General features: G+C 47.6%; 1 protein-coding gene across 4 annotated transcripts in view; it reads left to right on the top strand.

Annotated features, from left to right (window-relative positions):
• Nucleotides 1-18,300, top strand: part of LOC147114521 (carbohydrate sulfotransferase 9-like) — a 176,868-nt gene that overhangs the window by 50,404 nt on the left and 108,164 nt on the right. For all 4 annotated transcript variants that reach the window (XM_085992254.1, XM_085992257.1, XM_085992258.1 and 1 more), the window contains exon 2: nucleotides 16,983-17,185. In XM_085992254.1, coding sequence (XP_085848380.1) covers nucleotides 17,026-17,185 — 160 coding nt within the window. In that variant the 5' untranslated portion in view covers nucleotides 16,983-17,025. The remainder of the gene's footprint in view (nucleotides 1-16,982; nucleotides 17,186-18,300) is intronic.

Genomic DNA, 18,300 nt, shown 5'->3' with positions numbered 1-18,300 from the left:
TCCTCATATGTCCATCCCCTCATCCCCGGGATTAACCGAGTGAACCTTCTTTGTACTGACTCGAGAGCAAGTATGTCTTTTCTTAAGTATGGACACCAAAACTGTATGCAGTATTCCAGGTGCGGTCTCACCAATACCTTGTACAACTGAAGCAATACCTCCCTATTTTTATATTCTATCCCCCTAGCAATGAAAGCCAACATTCCATTGGCCTTCTTAATCACTTGCTGCACCTGCATACTAACCTTTTGAGTTTCGTGCACCAGGACCCCCAGATCCCTTTGTACTTCAGTACTTTCCAGTTTCTTGCCATTAAGATAATAACTTGCTCTATGATTTTTCCTGCCAAAGTGCATAACCTCACACTTTCCAGTATTGTATTCCATCTGCCAAATCTCTGCCCACTTACTTAGCCTGTCTATGTCCCCTTGCAGGTTTTTTATGTCCTCCTCACTCACCCGGAAGATCCCTGGGCTTCTGTCTTCCGCGCAGCTTTACGGGCAACTCTAAAACCGCGACCGCCACTAACCGTGCGCCAAGTACCCGCGCTAGCCACGAACGGGGGAATTAAAATTTCCCCAGTGTGCGACTATGGTCAACCAGAACAGACCACGGAACATCGAGCGACTCAACGCCCCATTCATAAATACAGAGGAGGCATCCCCTACTCCTGACCCAATTACCTGGCTTAACCACCTCACTGTAAAATTAGTTATTGCTCCACATCTACACTGGCCTTGCGCAGTAGTGGTAGCATCTCCCCCCATGCTTAAATTCAGGCCCCGTCTGAATTAAGATGTTAAATTAAAAACAAAGACTTGCATTTTTCCAGGGCCTTTCACGACCACCAGACGTCCCAAAGCGCTTTACAGCCAATGAAGTACTTTTTGAAGTGTAGTCACTATTGTAATGTAGGAAACGCGGCAGCCAATTTTGCGCACAGCAAGCTCCCACAAACGGCAATGTGATAATGACCAGATAACCTGTTTTATAGTGATGTTGATTGAGGGATAAATATTGGCCAGGACACCGGGGAGAACTCCTTTGCTCTTCTTCAAAATAGTGGCCGTGGGATCTTTTACGTCCACTTGAGAGAGCAGACGGGGCCTCAGTTTAACCTCTCATCCGAAAGACGGCACCTCCGACAGGGCAGCACTCCCTCAGCACTGCACTAGGAGTGTCGGCCTGGATTTTTATGCTCAAGTCTCTGGAGTGGGGACTTGAACCCACGACCTTTTGACTCTGAGGCAAGGGCGCTTTTATTTTTAAAATGCTGTCTTAGCCTCTGCTGGTTAATCCCCAACCGGGAGGACCTTTTTGACTTGGGAGTATTTTAATTATTGTACCCTCAGTCACACGGGGGGAACGTCTGCAGTAAAGCATTAACACAAAATGAACTGGAGAAAGGTAAACCCTGGGCGACAGACTTTTTTAACGAGGCAATAACGAGGGGGCCAACATTTTCCTGAGATGGTGTCGGTTAGTGATGAAAAGCTGAATTGTGGAACGAGCAAGTGAGCGGTGCCTGAGGGATGTGACCTCGCCAGACGTGTTGGGTGCTTCCAGCAGCCGATGTCTCTAATTAGGTAAGTGCAGCTTCCAAGCAACAAGCTGTACTCTGGTAACGCGCTCTCCCTGGGCAGCGTCATTTGAGCATTTATCGTCTTTTGGAGATCTTTATGTGCTGTTATCACTCCTAGGTGCGATGCGAACATATCTTTACAGATAATGAATGTTAATTCTCAGCAGGAGAAACGCAGTAACGGGGTGAGACATTCCCATTCACTCCTGGGCGATCTTGGGTATATACGAACATACGAATTAAGAGCAGGAGTAGGCCACTCGGCCCCTCGAGCCTGCTCCGCCATTCAATAAGATCATGGCTGATCTGATTACTCCACATTTCCCGCCTACCCTCGATAACCTTTCACCCCCTTGCTTATCAAGAATCTATCTCCCTCTGCCTTAAAAATATTCAAAGACTCTGCTTCCACCGCCCTATGAGGAAGAGAGTTCCAAAGACTCACGATCCTCAGAGAGAGAAAATTTCTCTTCATCTCTGTCTTAAATGGGCGACCCCTTATTTTTAAACCGCGACCCCTAGTTCTAGATTCTCCCACAAGAGGAAACATCCTCTCCACATCCACCCTGTCCAGACCCCTGGGTAGTGAGAACAGATTGTGTTTATTTGGTTTGTAGGATGTTCATTTCCATCAAGTAACTGAAAAGATCCCCGCTATGGGATTGCAGGCAAGGCTGGGACTCGGACTCTGTCATATTGGGGGCGGTTTTAACCCTACTCGCTCAGCAGGAACCTGGCGGGCAGGCGGATAAATTCGCCCCTGGCTCTTACCTGTCCGAAAGCCGCCATGATCGCGACATCTGCGATTTTAACCCGCTCTCCTGAGCGGGCGGCAACGACAGGCGCCCGGAGGCAAGAACACCAGGGAGAACACCCCTGCTCTACTTCAAAATAGTGCTGTGGGATCGCTTACGACCGCCTGAGAGAGCAGACGAGACCTCGGTTTAGTGTCTCATCCAAAAGACGGCACCTTTGACAGTGCAGCACTCCCTCAGTACTGCACTGGAATAACAGCCTAGAATTTGTGCTCAAGTCTCTGGAGTGGGACTTGAACCCACAACCCTCTGACTCCGAGGCGAGGGTGCTACCACTCTAGACACTCGACACCATCCAGGACAAAATAGTCCGCTTGATCGGCAACCCATCCACCACCTTAAACGTTCATTCCTTCCACCACTGACGCACTGGGCCAGAATCCGGCAGTTGGAGAAAACCCACCGGCATAACCTAGGAACCCTGGGGCCCTATTTGTCCCTATATTTGCACTATAATGTGGATAAATGTGAGGTTATCCACTTTGGTGGCAAAAACAGGAAGGCAGATCATTATTTGAATGGCAATAGATTGAGAGAAGGGGAAGTGCAGAGAGACCTGGGTGTTATTGTGCACCAGTCGCTGAAGGTAAGCATGCAGGTGCAGCAGGCGGTTAAGAAGGCAAATGGTATGTTGGCCTTCGTAGCAAGAGGGTTCGAGTACAGGAACAAGGATGTCTTGCTACAGTTGTACAGGGCCTTGGTGAGACCGCACCTTGAGTATTGTGTGCAGTTTTGGCCACCTTACCTGAGGAAGGACGTTCTTGCCATGGAGGGAGTGCAGCGAAGATTCACCAGGCTGATACCTGGGATGGCAGGAATGACGTATGAGGAGAGATTGTGTCGATTTGGCTTATACTCACTGGAGTTTAGAAGATTGAGAGGGGATCTCATCGAAACCTATAAAATTCTGTCAGGTCTGGGCAGACTAGATGCAGGAAGGATGTTTCTGATGGCCGGGGAGTCCAGAACCAGGGGTCATAGTCTAAGGATAAGGGGTAAGCCATTTAGAACTGAAATGAGGAGGAATTTCTTCACCCAGAGAGTGGTGAACCTGTGGAATTCTCTGTCACAGAGGGCGGTGGAGGCCAGTTCATTAAATATATTCAAGAAGGAGTTGGATATATTTCTTAAGGCTAAAGGGATCAAGGGATATGGGGAGAAGGCAGGGACAGGGTACTGAATTTGGATGATCAGCCATGATCTCATTGAATGGTGGAGCAGGCTCGAAGGGCCGAATGGCCTACTCATGCTCCTATCTTCTGTTTCTATATCCTCTCCATCACCAAGACTGCCTACTTCCACCTCCGAAACATCACCTGTCACCAGCCCTGCCTCAGCTCATCTGCTGCTGAAACTCTCATCCATGCCTTAGTTATCTCCAGACTCGACCATTCCAACGCACTCCTGGCCGGCCTCTCATCATCCACCCTCCATAAAATTAAACTCTTCCAAAATTCTGTTGCCTGTATCCTAACTCGCACCAAGTCCTGTTCACTCATCACCCTTGTGTTCGCAGACTTACATTGGCTCCCGGTCTAGCAATGCCTCTTTTAAAAAAAAATTCTCATCCTTATTGTCAAATCCCTTTTCATCGATCGACCATCGGCGGCCGTGCCTTCAGCTGCCTAGGCCCTTAGCTCTGGAATTCCCTTCCTAAACCTCTCCATCTCTCTACACCTCTCTCCTCCTTTAAGACGCTCCTTAAAACCTACCGCTTTGACCATACTTTTGGTCACTGGTCCTAATATCTCCTTGAATGGTTTGGCGTCAAATTTCTATCTGATGGTGCTTGCACCTTGGGATGTTTTACTACGTTAAAGGTGCTATATAAATGCAAGTTGACGTAATAAAACCCACTACGCACTTGGTTCGAGTATAAAGCAAGGCTTTAATCAACTTGTTTCAGAACATGGAGGTCTAGTTGTACTTCACTAGTTCCTTGTCTTACACAATGTCCTGGAAAGCTGGGCCCACGCCCGAGTATTTATACTCCTTGGACGGCGCCACCAGCTGGCCGTCCAGCGTTATTTCATAAGTAGTTTCTTCATGATGAGATTTAAAATGCAAGTTGTTGTTGCTGTTGGTTGAGAAATCCTAGCCGCAGTCGTTTAGGTTAATGGAGGACACTGAGAGCTAGGCCCAGTCAGTGCAATTATTAGACGCAGGGACAGTACTTGAGACTTGCTGGTTGCAAATGGAAATGAGTCCCCATCTTGAATGAAGGTACTAGGTATGGGGTTACTGAACCAGGTATCAGTTGTAAAGTAGATTGTAATGGCAGATGAGGTAAGTTGCTCTGAAGAGAAGCTATACTGCAGCATGCTGAGAGTTCAGTCGGTCGGTTATTGTCTAGTGCAAAAAGGGAATCCAGGTCACTTTGCTCATCACCTGCTAATAAAATTATTACAAGAATGGTTCCAGGGATGAGTGACTTCAGTTACGTGGATAGACTGGAGAAGCTGGGGTTGTTCTCCTTGGAGCAGAGAAGGTTGAGAGGAGATTTGATAGAGGTGTTCAAAATCATGAGGGGTCTGGACAGAGTAGATAGAGAGAAACTGTTCCCATTGGCGGAAGGGTCGAGAACCAGAGGACACAGATTTAAGGTGATTGGCAGAAGAACCAAGGGCGACAGGAGGAAAAACTTTTTTACTCAGCGAGTGGTTAGGATCTGGAATGCACTGCCCGAGAGGGTGGTGGAGGCAGATTCAATCGTGGCTTTCAAAAGGGAATTGGATAAGTACCTGAAAGGAAAGTATTTACAGGGCTACGGGGAAAGGGCGGGGGAGTGGGACTAGCTGAAGTGCTCTTGCAGAGAGCCGGCACGGGCTCGACGGGCCGAATGGCCTCCTTCTGTGCTGTAACCATTCTATGATTCTAACATAATTGCAGATGACCCCGCAGATTGGCAGCGTTTAATTACGGACATGAATCTTCTAGTTATTGGAAATAAAGGTAATCAGAAAAAATGAAACCGATTTCTTTTGCAAATGCAACACCGCTATTCAAGAAAGGAGGGAGAGTGAAAATGGGGAACTACAGGCCAGTTAGCCTGACATCAGTCGTCGGGGAAAATACTGGAATCCATTGTGAAGGAAGTGGTAACAGGGCACTTAGAAAATCATAACCTGATTAGGCAGAGTCAACATGGTTTTATGAAAGGGAAATCATGTTTGACAAATTTATTCGTTTTTTGAGGCTGTAACTAGCAGGGTAGATAAAGGGGAACCAGTGGATGTAGTATATTTGGATTTCCAAAAGGCATTCGATAAGGTGCCACATAAAAGGTTATTATACAAGGTTAGGGCTCATGAGGTTGGGGGTAATATAGTAGCATGGATTGAGGATTGGTTAATGGACAGAAAACAGAGTAGCGATAAACGGATCTTTTTCAGGTTGACAGGCTGTAACTAGTGGGGTGCCGCAAGGATCAGTGTTGGGGCCTGAGCTATTTACAATCTCTATTAATGACCTAGATGAAGGGACTGAGTGTAATGTATCTAGGTTTGCTGGTGATACAAAGTTTGCGGCCGATAATGGCGCCCCAAATGGGGCGATACCGAATTTTTCCCCCAGAGCCTGCAAAGGGATATAGATAGACTGAGTGGGCAGTAAGGTGGCAGATGGAGTATAATGTGGGGAAATGTGAGGTTATTCACTTTGGTAGGAAGAATAGAAAAACAGAATATTTTTTAAATGGTGAGAAACTTTCAAATGTTAGTGTTCAGAGAGATTTGGGTGTCCTCGTGCAAGAAACACAAAGCTAGCATGCAGGTACAGCAAGCAATAAGGAAGGCAAATGGCATGTTGGCCTTTATTGCAAGGGGGTTGGAGTATTAGAGTAAGGAAGTCTTGCTACAATTGTACAGGGCCTTGGTCAGACCACACCTGGAGCACTGTGCACAGTTTTGGTCTCCTTATCTGAGGAAGGATATACTTGCCTTGGAGGCGGTGCAACGAAGGTTCACTAGATTGATTCCTGGGGTGAGAGGGCTGTCCTATGAGGAGAGATTGTGTAGACTGGGCCGATACTCTCTGGAGTTTAGAAGAATGAGAGGTGATCTCATTGAAACATACAAGATTCTGAGGGGGATTGACAGGGTAGATGCTGAGAGGTTGTTTCCCCCTGGCTGGAGTGTCTAGAAATAGGGGGCATAGTCTCAGGATAAGGGGTAGGCCATTTAAGACTGAGATGAGGAGGAATTTCTTCACTCAGAGGGCTGCAATGAGTATATTCAAGGCTGAGATCGATAGATTTTGGAGTGTAGGGGAGTCGAGGGATATGGAGATCGGGCGGGAAAGTGGAGTTGAGGTTGATGATCAGCCATGATCTTATTGAATGCAGGCTCGAGGGGCCGAATGGCTGACTCCTGCTCCTATTTCTTATTTTCTTATGTTTTGCAAAGTCTCACATTACTCTTTCTTTATACACACATTTAATTCTTTTTTCAAACACAGTCTGGTTTGCTGTGACCTCTGAGTCAGAAGGTTGTGTTTCAAGTCCCACTCCAGAGACTTGAGCACATAAATCTAGGCTGACACTCTCAGTGCAGTACTGAGGGAGTGCTGCACTGTCGGAGATGCTGTCTTTCAGATGAGGCGTTAAATCGAGGCCCCGCCTGCTCTTTTAGGTTGACGTAAAAGATCCTACGCACTAATGCGAAGAAGAGCAGGGGCGTTCTCCCCGATGTCCTGGCCGACATTTAAATCTCAACACCTAAATCTCCTATCTGTTTGTGGGCGCTTGCTATGCACAGTTTGGCTGCCGCGTTTCCCACATTACAACAGTGACTCCACTTCAAAAAAAGTACTTCATTGGCTGTGAAGCGCTTTGGAACACCCTGAGGTCGTGAAAGTTGCTGTAGAAATTCAAGTCTTTCATTATTTTACTGTTCCATGTGATTAAAAATTCTGCCTTCCTGTCCTGTTCCCTGGTATTTAAGCCCTTCGGCGCCAGGTGAACTTCATCAATCTCCTTCCAAACCTTGAAAGTTTCAACGTGACGAACTGAAAGTGGGAGCAACTGCGTTGAGCGTTGTGCTGTTATATGAAGCGAGATGTTCAGATGCAAAAAGTGCAGTGAATTCATTCAGTGTTGTCTATTACACTCGTCACCTGCCACCAATGTTCCATAGGCGCAGGAGTCGGCCATTCGGCCCTTCAAGCCTGCTCCACCATTCAATATGATCATGGCTGATCCTTTATCTCAATACCATATTACCGCTCTCTCCCCATACCCCTTGATGCCTTTTGTGTCTAGAAATCTATCTGTCTCCTCCTTAAATATATTCAGTGACTTGGCCTCCACAGCCTTCTGTGGTAGAGAATTCCACAGGTTCACCCCCCTCTGAGTGAAGAAATTTCTCCTCATCTCAGTCCTAAATGTCCTATCCTGTATACTGAGACTGTGACCCCTGGTTCTAGACACCCCCCATCCAGGGGAAACATCCTCCCTGCATCCAGTCTTTCTAGCCCTGTCAGAATTTTATACGTTTCAATGAGATCCCCCCTCATTCTTCTAAACTCCATTGAATACAGGCCTAGTCGACCCAATCTCTCCCTTTTGGGAGAGCTTATCCAACTAATATTGACCACATAACCAACTGGAGGTGTCTATTACTCTTTTTTTTTGAATTTACTAATCAGGGCCTTCATACGGAATCCCAATCAGCCCCATGAGGAATAGCAATGTCCCCTTTAATGTTTTATTTTTGGGCGGATGCGCGGCCCCTTTAAGAGGCTGCGCGGCCCATTCAAAATACCCCGCATGCGCGGTTTTTCCTACTATTTTAAAAGCAGGTGAGCCGGACGTGCGAGCAGCAGATCATGGCCCCGCAGCATCAAGGGGCTGGGTCATTGCATATATTTACGGCTGGGAGAGACAGATTTTTGAACGATAAGGGGAGTCGAGGTTTCTGGGGAGCGAGGCAGGGAAGTGGAGTTGAGGCCAAGATCAGATCAGTCATGATCTTATTGAATGGCAGAGCAGGCTCGAGGGGCCGAATGGCCGACGACTCCTATTTCTTATGTTCTTACCAACACTGGTGTGAAGTACATTTGAGCTGTATTGTGGGATCGTGGGTCAGGCGTGTTCTACTCAAATCGGTGACACAAACGGTGTCGCTGTCACCACAGCCGCGATCAGGCGGCGATTTTTCTCTCTCTATTGGACAATGCTGACGTAACCCAGAGTGCCCTGCGCACTGGGCGCTGGGATCTTGTGGGGTCTCCAGAGGTGTTGCTGTCTCTGGAGCTGCTGAAGCAGGCTCCCGGCCCGGGGCTGTGCCCTCCGCCTGGGATGAGTCGCACTGTTATGGCATGTCTTGAAATTAAATCCGATTCTGCATAAATCAAATCATTTCGGTAATTAGATGCCCTTTTTTCATAAACCTAGACCAGTTAACTTGTGTTTGATTTAATTTGCAGCCTTAATGGAGCGGTGTGCCTTCTGTGAATGTCGTTGGCAATCGGAGAGCCATACAGCACGGAAGGAGGCCGTTCGGCCCATCGAGTTTGGGCCGGCTCTTTTTTCCAAAGTTGTTACTTTGCCAAGAATTTTACCATCTGCCAAAATCATTTTGAATAATGAGGTATTGCTCCTGTTACTCTGCCCAGGGCACTTTTAAACCATGGTAATGGGTTTCTACAAATTGAAGATACCCTCAACCCCAATTATTATTCAAAATGATTTTGGTAGATGGTAAAATTATTCTAGATTTATTGCCCCCCCGGATGTCCTTCCTGATCAGCACACTTGTTGTTTTGGTTTTGTATGATGGGTATATGGGGTGTCTAGTTTGGCTCTCCATTCATTGGCCACCCGGGATGCTGAGTGGACACATGAGGTGTCTTCCTCAGCAGATGTTAGTGGGCAGGTCGATGTGTTCCATGGTTTTTTTTTTAATATTCATTCACAGGATGTGGGCATCGCTGGCAAGGCCAGCATTTATTGCCCATCCCTAATTGCCCTCGAGAAGCCTGTGTGACAACTGAGTGTCTCGCTGGGCCATTTCAGAGGGGCAGTTAAGAGTCAACCACATTGCTGTGGGGCTGGAGTCACATATCGGCCAGACCGGGTAAGGGCGGCAGATTTCCTTCCCTGAAGGACATCAGTGAACCAGATGGGTTTTTGAGTTTCATGGTCACCATTACCGATGCAAACTGCGTTTCCCACATTAGAACAGTAATTACACTTCTGAAGTACCTCATTGGCTGTAAAGCGTTTTGGGATGTCCTGAGGTGGTGCTATAGAAGGGCAAGTCTTTCTTTATCATTATCTAATGACTCACACAGAAATCACAGAAACCCCACAGTGCAGATAGAGGCCATTTCGGCCCATCGAGCCTGCACCGACACATATCCCACCCGATCCCCGTAACCCCTACACCAACACATATATCACCCTATCCCCATAACCCCACGTATTTAATCCCCCTAACACTAAGGGTCAATTTATCATAGCCAATCAACCTAACCCGCACATCTTTGGACTGTGGGAGGAAACCGGAGCACCCGGAGGAAACCCAGGCAAACACGGGGAGAATGTGCAAACTCCACACAGACAGTCACCCGAGGCCGGATTCGAACCCGGGTCCCTGGCGCTGTGAGGCAACAGTACTAACCACTATGCCACCGTGCTGTGAAATATGGCCATGATGACTAGGTTGGGTTCAACGGGTTAGTTTTACCCTTGATGATTGACCTTATCTGTATTCACCCAAATATGTCATGACTTCTCCATAGTGACTGCTCTGACAGTATGGGGCCCTGTTTTGTTCTATAGTCCAATACCTATTTGCACAGTCCGAGTGAACTCAGGGAGGGGAGCTGGAGGCAGCAGCTTGTTGGGTACGTTGCATGCTACAACCAAAAAAAAATCAGTCTTTAACCTCCCCCTAAAGTGCTACCCAGACAGTGAATCCTTTTGGATTTTATATTCTATCGAGAGATTTGACAGAGGTGTTTAAAATCATGAGGGAGTAAATAAAGAGAAACTGTTTCCAATGGCTGAAGGGTCGATAACCAGAGGCCACAGATTTAAGGTGATTGGCAAAAGAACCAGAGGCGACGGGAGGAAAACCTTTTTTACGCAACGAGTGGTTAGGATTTGGAACGCGCTGCCTGATAGGGCGGTGGAGGCAGGTTCAATAGTAGCCTTCAAAAGGGAATTGGATAAATACTTGAAGGAGAAAAAAATTGCAGGGATATGGGGAGAGAGCGGGGGAGTGGGACTGACTGGGTTGCTCTTCGAAAGAGCCGGCGCAGACTCGATGGGCCGAATGGCCTCCTTCTGTGCTGCACCGTTCTAAGATTCTATAAAATTAACAAAGCCCTGGTAATAGGGCCAATAAACCCCGAGTGCAGTTGTTGTGTGCTTCAACCAAGAGGAGCCAATCTACACAGTGAAACCGTTAATAGGGTTTACATAAGAACATAAGAATTAGGAGCAGGAGTAGGTTATACGGCCCCTCGAGCCTGCTCCACCAGCCAATAAGATCATGGCTGATCTTCGACCTCAACTCCACTTTCCCGCCCGATCTCCATATCCCTCGATTCCCCTAGAATCCAAAAATCTATCGACCTCAGCCTTGAATATACTCAACGACTCAACATTCACAGCCCTCTGGGGCAGAGAATTCCAAAGATTCACCACCCTCTGAGTGAAGAAATTCCTCCTCATCTCAGTCCTAAATGGCCGACCCCTTATCCTGAGTCTGTGACCCCCCGAGTTCTTTTCCTTGCATTTAAGCCAAGAGAAGAGGAGAACCGAGCTTGGATAATCTTAGGACAGCATAAAAGAAGTAAATCTCAAGGTTTTACTGAGAGTTTTACAGCTTTATCGATTAGAATAGGTTGGGTTAGCACAATTGCACAGGCACACAATCATTCCATACTTCTGCAGTAGAGGAGAAAAATTGTAAAATTGTTTTGTGCTGTTGAGTTAGTGTTGTGGTATGAAATGTGTTTTTAAAAAAAAATTAAAGTCATGCCTGTGGTACAATGCATTAGAATCACACAGCACAGGAGGAGGCCATTCGGCCCATCGTGCCTGTGCCGGCTCTCTGAAAGAGTTCTCCAATTAGTCCCACTCCCCCCTGCTCTTTCCTCACAGCCCTGCAAATTTTCTCTCTGGAAACAAACTATCAAAACCCTTCATAGTTTTGAACGCCTCAATTAAATCTCCCCTTAACCTTCTCTGCGCTAAGGAGAACAACCCCAGCTTCTCCAATCTCTCCACTTAACTGAAGTCCCTCATCCCTGGTACCAATTCTGGTAAATCTCCTCTGCACCCTCTCCAAGGCCTTGACATTCCTTCCTAAATTGGACGCAATACTCCAGCTGATTCCTAATCAGTGTTTGATAAAGGTTCAGCGTGACTTTCCTTTGCTTTTGTACTCTCAGCCTCTATTCATACACCCAAGGGTCCCATTGCTATTTTAACATCCTTCTCAACCTGTCCTGCCACCTTCAAAGACTTGTCTACGCACAGCCCCTGAGCTCTCTCTTCCTGCACCCCCTTTAAAATGGTACCATGTGGTTTATATTGGCGTTACGGTAGCATTGTGGTTATGTCACTGGGCTAGTAATCCAAAGGCCTGAACTAATGATCCAGAGACAAGAGTTCACATCCCACCACAGCAGCTGGGGAATTTAAATGAAATAAACCTGGAATTTAAAAAAAAAAAAGCTGGTATCGGTAATGGTGATGTTTGTTGTAAAAACCCATCTGGTTCACTAATGTCCTTTTTTAGGGAAGGAAATCTGGCCTATGTGTGACTCCAGACACACAGCAATGTGGTTGACTCTTAACTGCCCTCTGAAATGGCCCAGCAAGACACCCGGTTGTAACAAACAGCTACAAGAAACAATAAGAATTATTTTTTTAAAAACATGGACTGCAGCGGTTCAAGAAGGCGGCCCACCACCTTCTCGATGGGCAATAAATGCCGGCCTTGCCAGCGACGCCCACATCCCAGGAATTTTTTTTTATTTTTTAAAAAGGCTCCTTAAAACCTTCCTCTGTGACCAAGGTTCTGGTCACCTGTCCCGATATCGCCTTACTTGGCTCGGTGTCAAATTTTGTCTGATTATGCTCCTGTAAAGCAGGCCCCGGAAGGTCGGAGGTCAGACCGGGTGGAAGGAGAGCCAGGGAGAAGCAGGCCCCGGGGACGTCGGTACCACGGCGGCTGAAGATTGTTGGGCAGGAGTGCGGGAAAGGCGGAGCGAGGCGAGAGCGGACCCTATTGTGATGGCGCCGATGAAGATGGCTGCCGTCCTTGCGGGCTCCGTGCGTACCAGGCAGCTAAGTGTCCTTTGCTGCTTGGTGCGCTCGGCTCATTAAGGAAAAAGCATTTCACTGACTGGATTTCACTTGTTGTATTTGGTTATGTGACAAATAAAATTGAAATTGAAATTAAAGTGCCTTGGGATATTTTACTACGTTAACGGTGCTATATAAATACAAATTACTGTTGCTAAATTTATCAAGCTGGAGTTTTGACTAATCTAATCTAATGGAACTTTTGATGGTGTTTTGACGGTGTCCAAAGCTGAACAAACATCAAGGTGGGAAAATGTGGATGGTTATGTAACCACGTGTGTCAGGAATAGAATTTGTTAGGCAATTGATACCATCGGATATCATTCAATGGTTCACTAATGTCCTTTAGGGAAGGAAATCTGCTGCCCTTGCCCGGTCTGGCCGACATGTGACTCCAGACCCACAGCAGTGTGGTTGACTCTGAACTGCCCCTCTGTGGTTCAAGAAGGCGGCCCACCACCACCTTCTCAAGGGCCATTAGGGATGGGCAATAAATGCCAGCCGTCCCAGCGACGCCCACATCCCATGAACGAATTAAAAAAAAAAAAAAAAAAAAATATTGCCTCTCCTCATTCTTCCTTCGCTTCACACTTCTCTGCGCTAAATTGCATCAGCCATGCGTCTGCCCATCCTGAAGTCAGCTGACCATCTGGTCAACAGAGGAGGGTAGCGGGATGGCAACAGCCTGGCGCCTCGCCACAGAGGAGGGGGGGAAGGTTCGTGGACAGGCCATCCTGCACCCCCACCTCGTGCCCCTCCTGGCAGTCTGTGTGAGAATGGCAGAAGCGTGGCAACAAGCTATCCGACTGGGGGAGGCAGGAATACAGGTCACCAATAAAGGATGAAAATAAAGGCGCAGAGGAACAGAATTCTTTCACTGTAGACTCACTACCTTTTTTGCTTAGAACTTGCAGCACAGAAACAGACCATTCGGCCCAACTGGTCCGTGCCAGTCTTTATGCTCCACACGAGCCCCTTCCCACCTTACCTTATCTAAGCCTATCTGCATAACCTTCTATTCCTTTCTCCCTCGTGTGTTTATCTAGCTTCTCCTTGCATGCATCTATACTATTCACCTCATCTGGTAGCGAGTTCCACATTCTCCCCACTCTCTGGGTAAAGAAGTTTCTCCTGAATTCCCGATTGGATTTATTATTTTGAACGTGTTTACAAAGCGGCATATAAAGCTCAAAAGAAAAGAAGGAGCTGGCTTTAATCCAACAGTTTTCAGGGACAAAAGTACAATTTCCTGCCTCGCCAATGTTGGGACCATATCTAATCGCGTCCAGCCTACTTAACATTGAATGATATCCGATGGTATCAATTGCCTAACCAATTCTATTCCTGACACACGTGGTTACATAACCATCCACATTTTCCCACCTTGATGTTTGTTCAGCTTCTCGACACTGCCAAAACACCATCAAAAGTTCCATCAGATTAGATTAGTCAAAACTCCAGCTTGATAAATTTAGCAACAGTAACTTGTATTTAGATAGCACCGTTAACGTAGTAAAATACCCCAAGGCACTTCACAGGAGTGTAATCGGACAAAATTTGACACCGAGCCACGTAAGGAGATATCGGGACAGGTGACCATAACCTTGGTCAAAGAGGAAGGTTTTAAGGAGCCTCTTTTTAAAATTTGTTCCTGGGATGTGGGCATCGCTGGCAAGGCCGGCATTTATTGCCCACCCCTAATTGCCTTCGAGAAGGTGGTGGTGAGTCGCCGCCTTGAACCGCTGCAGTCCGCCTTTTTAAAAAATAATTCTTATTGTTTCTTGTAGCGGTTTGTTACAACTGAGTGTCTCGCTCGGCCATTTCAGAGGGCAGTTAAGAGTCAACCACATTGCTGTGGGCCTGGAGTCACATATATAGGCCAGACCGGGTAAGGACGGCAGATTTCCTTCCCTAAAGGACATTCGCAAACCAGATGGGTTGTTACGACAAGTAGTTTCATGGTCACCGTTACTGATACTAGCTTTTTATTGCAAATTTATTTAATTAACTGAATTTAAATTCCCCAGCTGCCGTGGTGGGATTTGAACCATCATGTCTCCCGATCATTAGTCCAGGCCTCTGGATTACTAGTCCAGTAACATAACCTCTATGCTACAGTTCCCCGTAAAGGAGGAGAGCGAGGCGGAGAGGTTTAGGGAGGGAATTCCAGAGCTCGGGGCCTCGGCAGCTGAAGGCACGGCCGCCAATGGTGGAGCGATGGAAATCGGGGAATGTGTAAAGAGGCCAGAATTAGAGGATTGCAGAGTTCTCGGAGGAGGTTACTGGGGGGGGGGGGGGGAAGCACATTATCGCCTAGTTTATTTGAATTTCCTCTTTGTTGCAAAATACTCAACTTTGTAAATGCTCACATCGGGGGTGGTGGTTACCGCTCTCCGCGGTTTGGACACGGTGAGGATGGATGAATTCTGTCAGTGCGGCTGAATATGAATGCTTCCCTCTGCAGCAGGCTGCTGTGGGAGATGGATGAGCTGCTGAGGTAGCGTGGGGGGGTGGGGGAAGGAGGTAAGGGTGTGCCAGATGGAGCTCGATGCAATGTTCACATCCAGCCAAGCACAGCACTGCCAAAGGGGACCGATGATATCGAGCTCTCTGCCCTTTTACGTGAAACTGGAGCTATTCTCTAGTGATTGAAATGGAAAATAAATTACAAAGAGAACCTTTAGGTCCTGGGCTAACTGGTAACCTTATAGCTGCAGACAGCTTTTAAGTAAAGAATCCCCACCAATCGTGTACAGTATTGTGGTTTCCAGTGATATGATTTTTGCAACAATATGAAAATCGAATTGGGAATGAAATTAAATTTAAGCATTATGAGCGTACATTCTTTATTCCAATTGCTGCTGCAAATGACAAGAATTCTAGCCCATACTTGTCTTTGATAACCAGAAAAACTGGTTACTTTGCATCTGAAAGATTAAAGTGATTTTTATTTTCCCTCTCGGCTTTGACTGGGGAGTTAGCGAGACACCTTCTCCCTGGAGACCATCGGACTGTGACCCCCCCCAGCACCGTCTCCCTGGAGATTCCCCAACACCTCACATGGAGACTCTAGGACTGAGACCCCAGCATTGTCTCCCTGGAGAGTCTCTGACTGAGACCCCAACACCTTCTCCCTGGAGACCCTTGGACTGAGACCCCCCCCCCCCCCCCCAGCACCTTCTCCCTGGAGACCCTTGGACTGAGACCCCAGCATTGTCTCCCTGGAGAGTCTCTGACTGAGACCCCAACACCTTCTCCCTGGAGACCCTTGGACTGAGACCCCCCCCCCCCCCCCCAGCACCTTCTCCCTGGAGACTCTCCGACTGAGACCCCAGCATTGTCTCCCTGGAGAGTCTCTGACTGAGACCCCAGCACCTTCTCCCTGGAGACTCTAGGACTGAGACCCCCCCCCCCCCCAGCACCTTCTCCCTGGAGACTCTAGGACTGAGACCCCCCCCCCCCCCAGCACCTTCTCCCTGGAGACTCTAGGACTGAGACCCCAACACCTTCTCCCTGGAGACCCTTGGACTGAGACCCCCCCCCAGCACCTTCTCCCTGGAGACCTTCCAACTGAGACCCCAGCACCTTCACCGATCACGTTGAACACTCCCATTAATAGAGAGACTTGTATTTATATCGCGTCTTTCACAACCTCGGGACGTCCCAAAACGCTTCACAGCCAATGAAGTACTTTTTGAAGTGTGGTCACTGTTGTAATGTAGGAAATGTAATGAGGGATAGATATTGGCCAGGACACCGGCGAGTACCCCCCTGCTCTTCATGGAAATAGTGTTGTGGGATCGCCGATAGATGCCCAGTTCTGGGTTCGAGTCCCACTCCAGGGACTTGAGCACAAATATCTAGGCTGACACTCCAGTGCGGTGCTGAGGGAGTGCTGCACTGTCAGAGGTGCCGTCTTTTGGATGAGATGTTAAACTGAGGCCCTGTCTGCCCTCCTCAGGTGGACTTAATCAAAATCCCGTGGCATTATTTGAAGACTAAAACAGCTGATCAGATCATTATCCCATTGCTGTTTGTGGGAGCTTGCTGTGCGCAGATTGGTTGCTGCATTTCCTACATTCCAACAGTGACTCCACTTCAAAAGTACTTCATTGGCTGTGAAGCGCTTTGGGACATCCTGAGGCCATGAATGGCGCTATATAAATGCAAGTTCTTTATTTCTTTCTACCCGTGCTCTCTAAAGCTTCTTTCCTTGTGATTGCAACTTGTTTTCGGTTAGTAACCACAGATGTTTCCATTTCCTCAGAGCCCCTGAGAGAGCGAGAGAGACATGAACAATTGAAGATGAGATGCCGCGATGCGTAAAGACTATGCCGAGAGGAAGATGTTACTATAAAGAGTCAGCTAAAGACATGAAACTGAGGCACATCTTCTTGTCCATCTTGTCATTTGGAGTAGCTGGGCTGCTGCTATTCATCTACCTCCACGCCTGGATTGAGGGGCCCACAGGTTAGTCAATGGTGCTTTTAGTCCTTTTACATTTGTACGGCAACAGTTGTAACCCAACCTTGGTGAATCATAGGAACAGGAGGAGGCCATTCAACCCCTCGAGCCTGTTCCACTATTCAAATGAGATCATGGCTGATCTGTGACCTAACTCCATATACCCGCCTTTGCCACTATATCACTTAATACCTTTTGGTTGATAAAAATCTATCAATCTCCGATTTAAAATTAACAACTGACCCAGCATCACTTGCCATTTGCGGAAGAGAGTTCCAAACGTCGTCTACCCTTTGTGTGTAGAAGTGTTTCCTAATTTCACTCCTGTAAGGTCTGGCCAATTTTTAGACTATACCCCGCAGTCCTAGACTCTCAAACCGGTGGAAATAGTTTCTCTCTATCTACTCTGTCTGTTCCCCTTAATATCTTAACATAAGGAATAGGAGCAGGAGTCAGCCATACGGCCCCTCGAGCATGGCTGATCTTCGACCTCCATTCCACTTTCTCGCCTGATCCCCATATCCCTCGATTCCCCTAGAGTCCAAAAATCTATCGATCTCAGCCTTGAATATACTCAAAGACTCAGCATCCACAGCCCTCTGGGGCAGAGAATTCCAAAGACTCAACGCTCTGAGTGAAGAAATTCCTCCTCATCTCAGTTTAAATGGCCGACCCCTTATCCTGAGACTATGCCCCCTAGTTCTAGACACTCCCGCCAAGGGAAACAACCTCTCAGCATCTACCCTGTCAATCCCCCTCAGACATATCTGAAGTAATAACTCGATCTTGCCTTTGACCCACCAGGACCTATCTGCAGGTACCTCTGGTCTCCCAGTGGGACAAAGCCCGGGGGGGGGGGGGGTTCAAATGTGGCTCTCGACAGCCCCCCCCCCCCCCCCCAGCTAGTCGGTTGCCCAAATGCCAAAATTTACCCTAGTGCGTCAGAAAGGAAAAGATTTGCGGGGCTATGGAGGAAGAGCAATGTTGGGGGAGCAGGACTAATCAGAGCTCTTTCAAAGAGCCGGCACAGGCATGATGGGCCGAATGGCCACCTTCTGCATTGTATGTTACTATATGATCAGGGGAGAACTGCTTTAACATTTGTCAGTTTTGACGCTGTG

Source organism: Somniosus microcephalus, chromosome 7, assembly GCF_052327205.1.
Source record: "Somniosus microcephalus isolate GS21.2 chromosome 7, FLI_Smic_1.0, whole genome shotgun sequence".
Lineage (NCBI taxonomy): Eukaryota > Metazoa > Chordata > Chondrichthyes > Squaliformes > Somniosidae > Somniosus > Somniosus microcephalus.
Note: the sequence above shows the minus strand (reverse complement) of the source record. Positions and strands in the feature narration are given on the sequence as shown.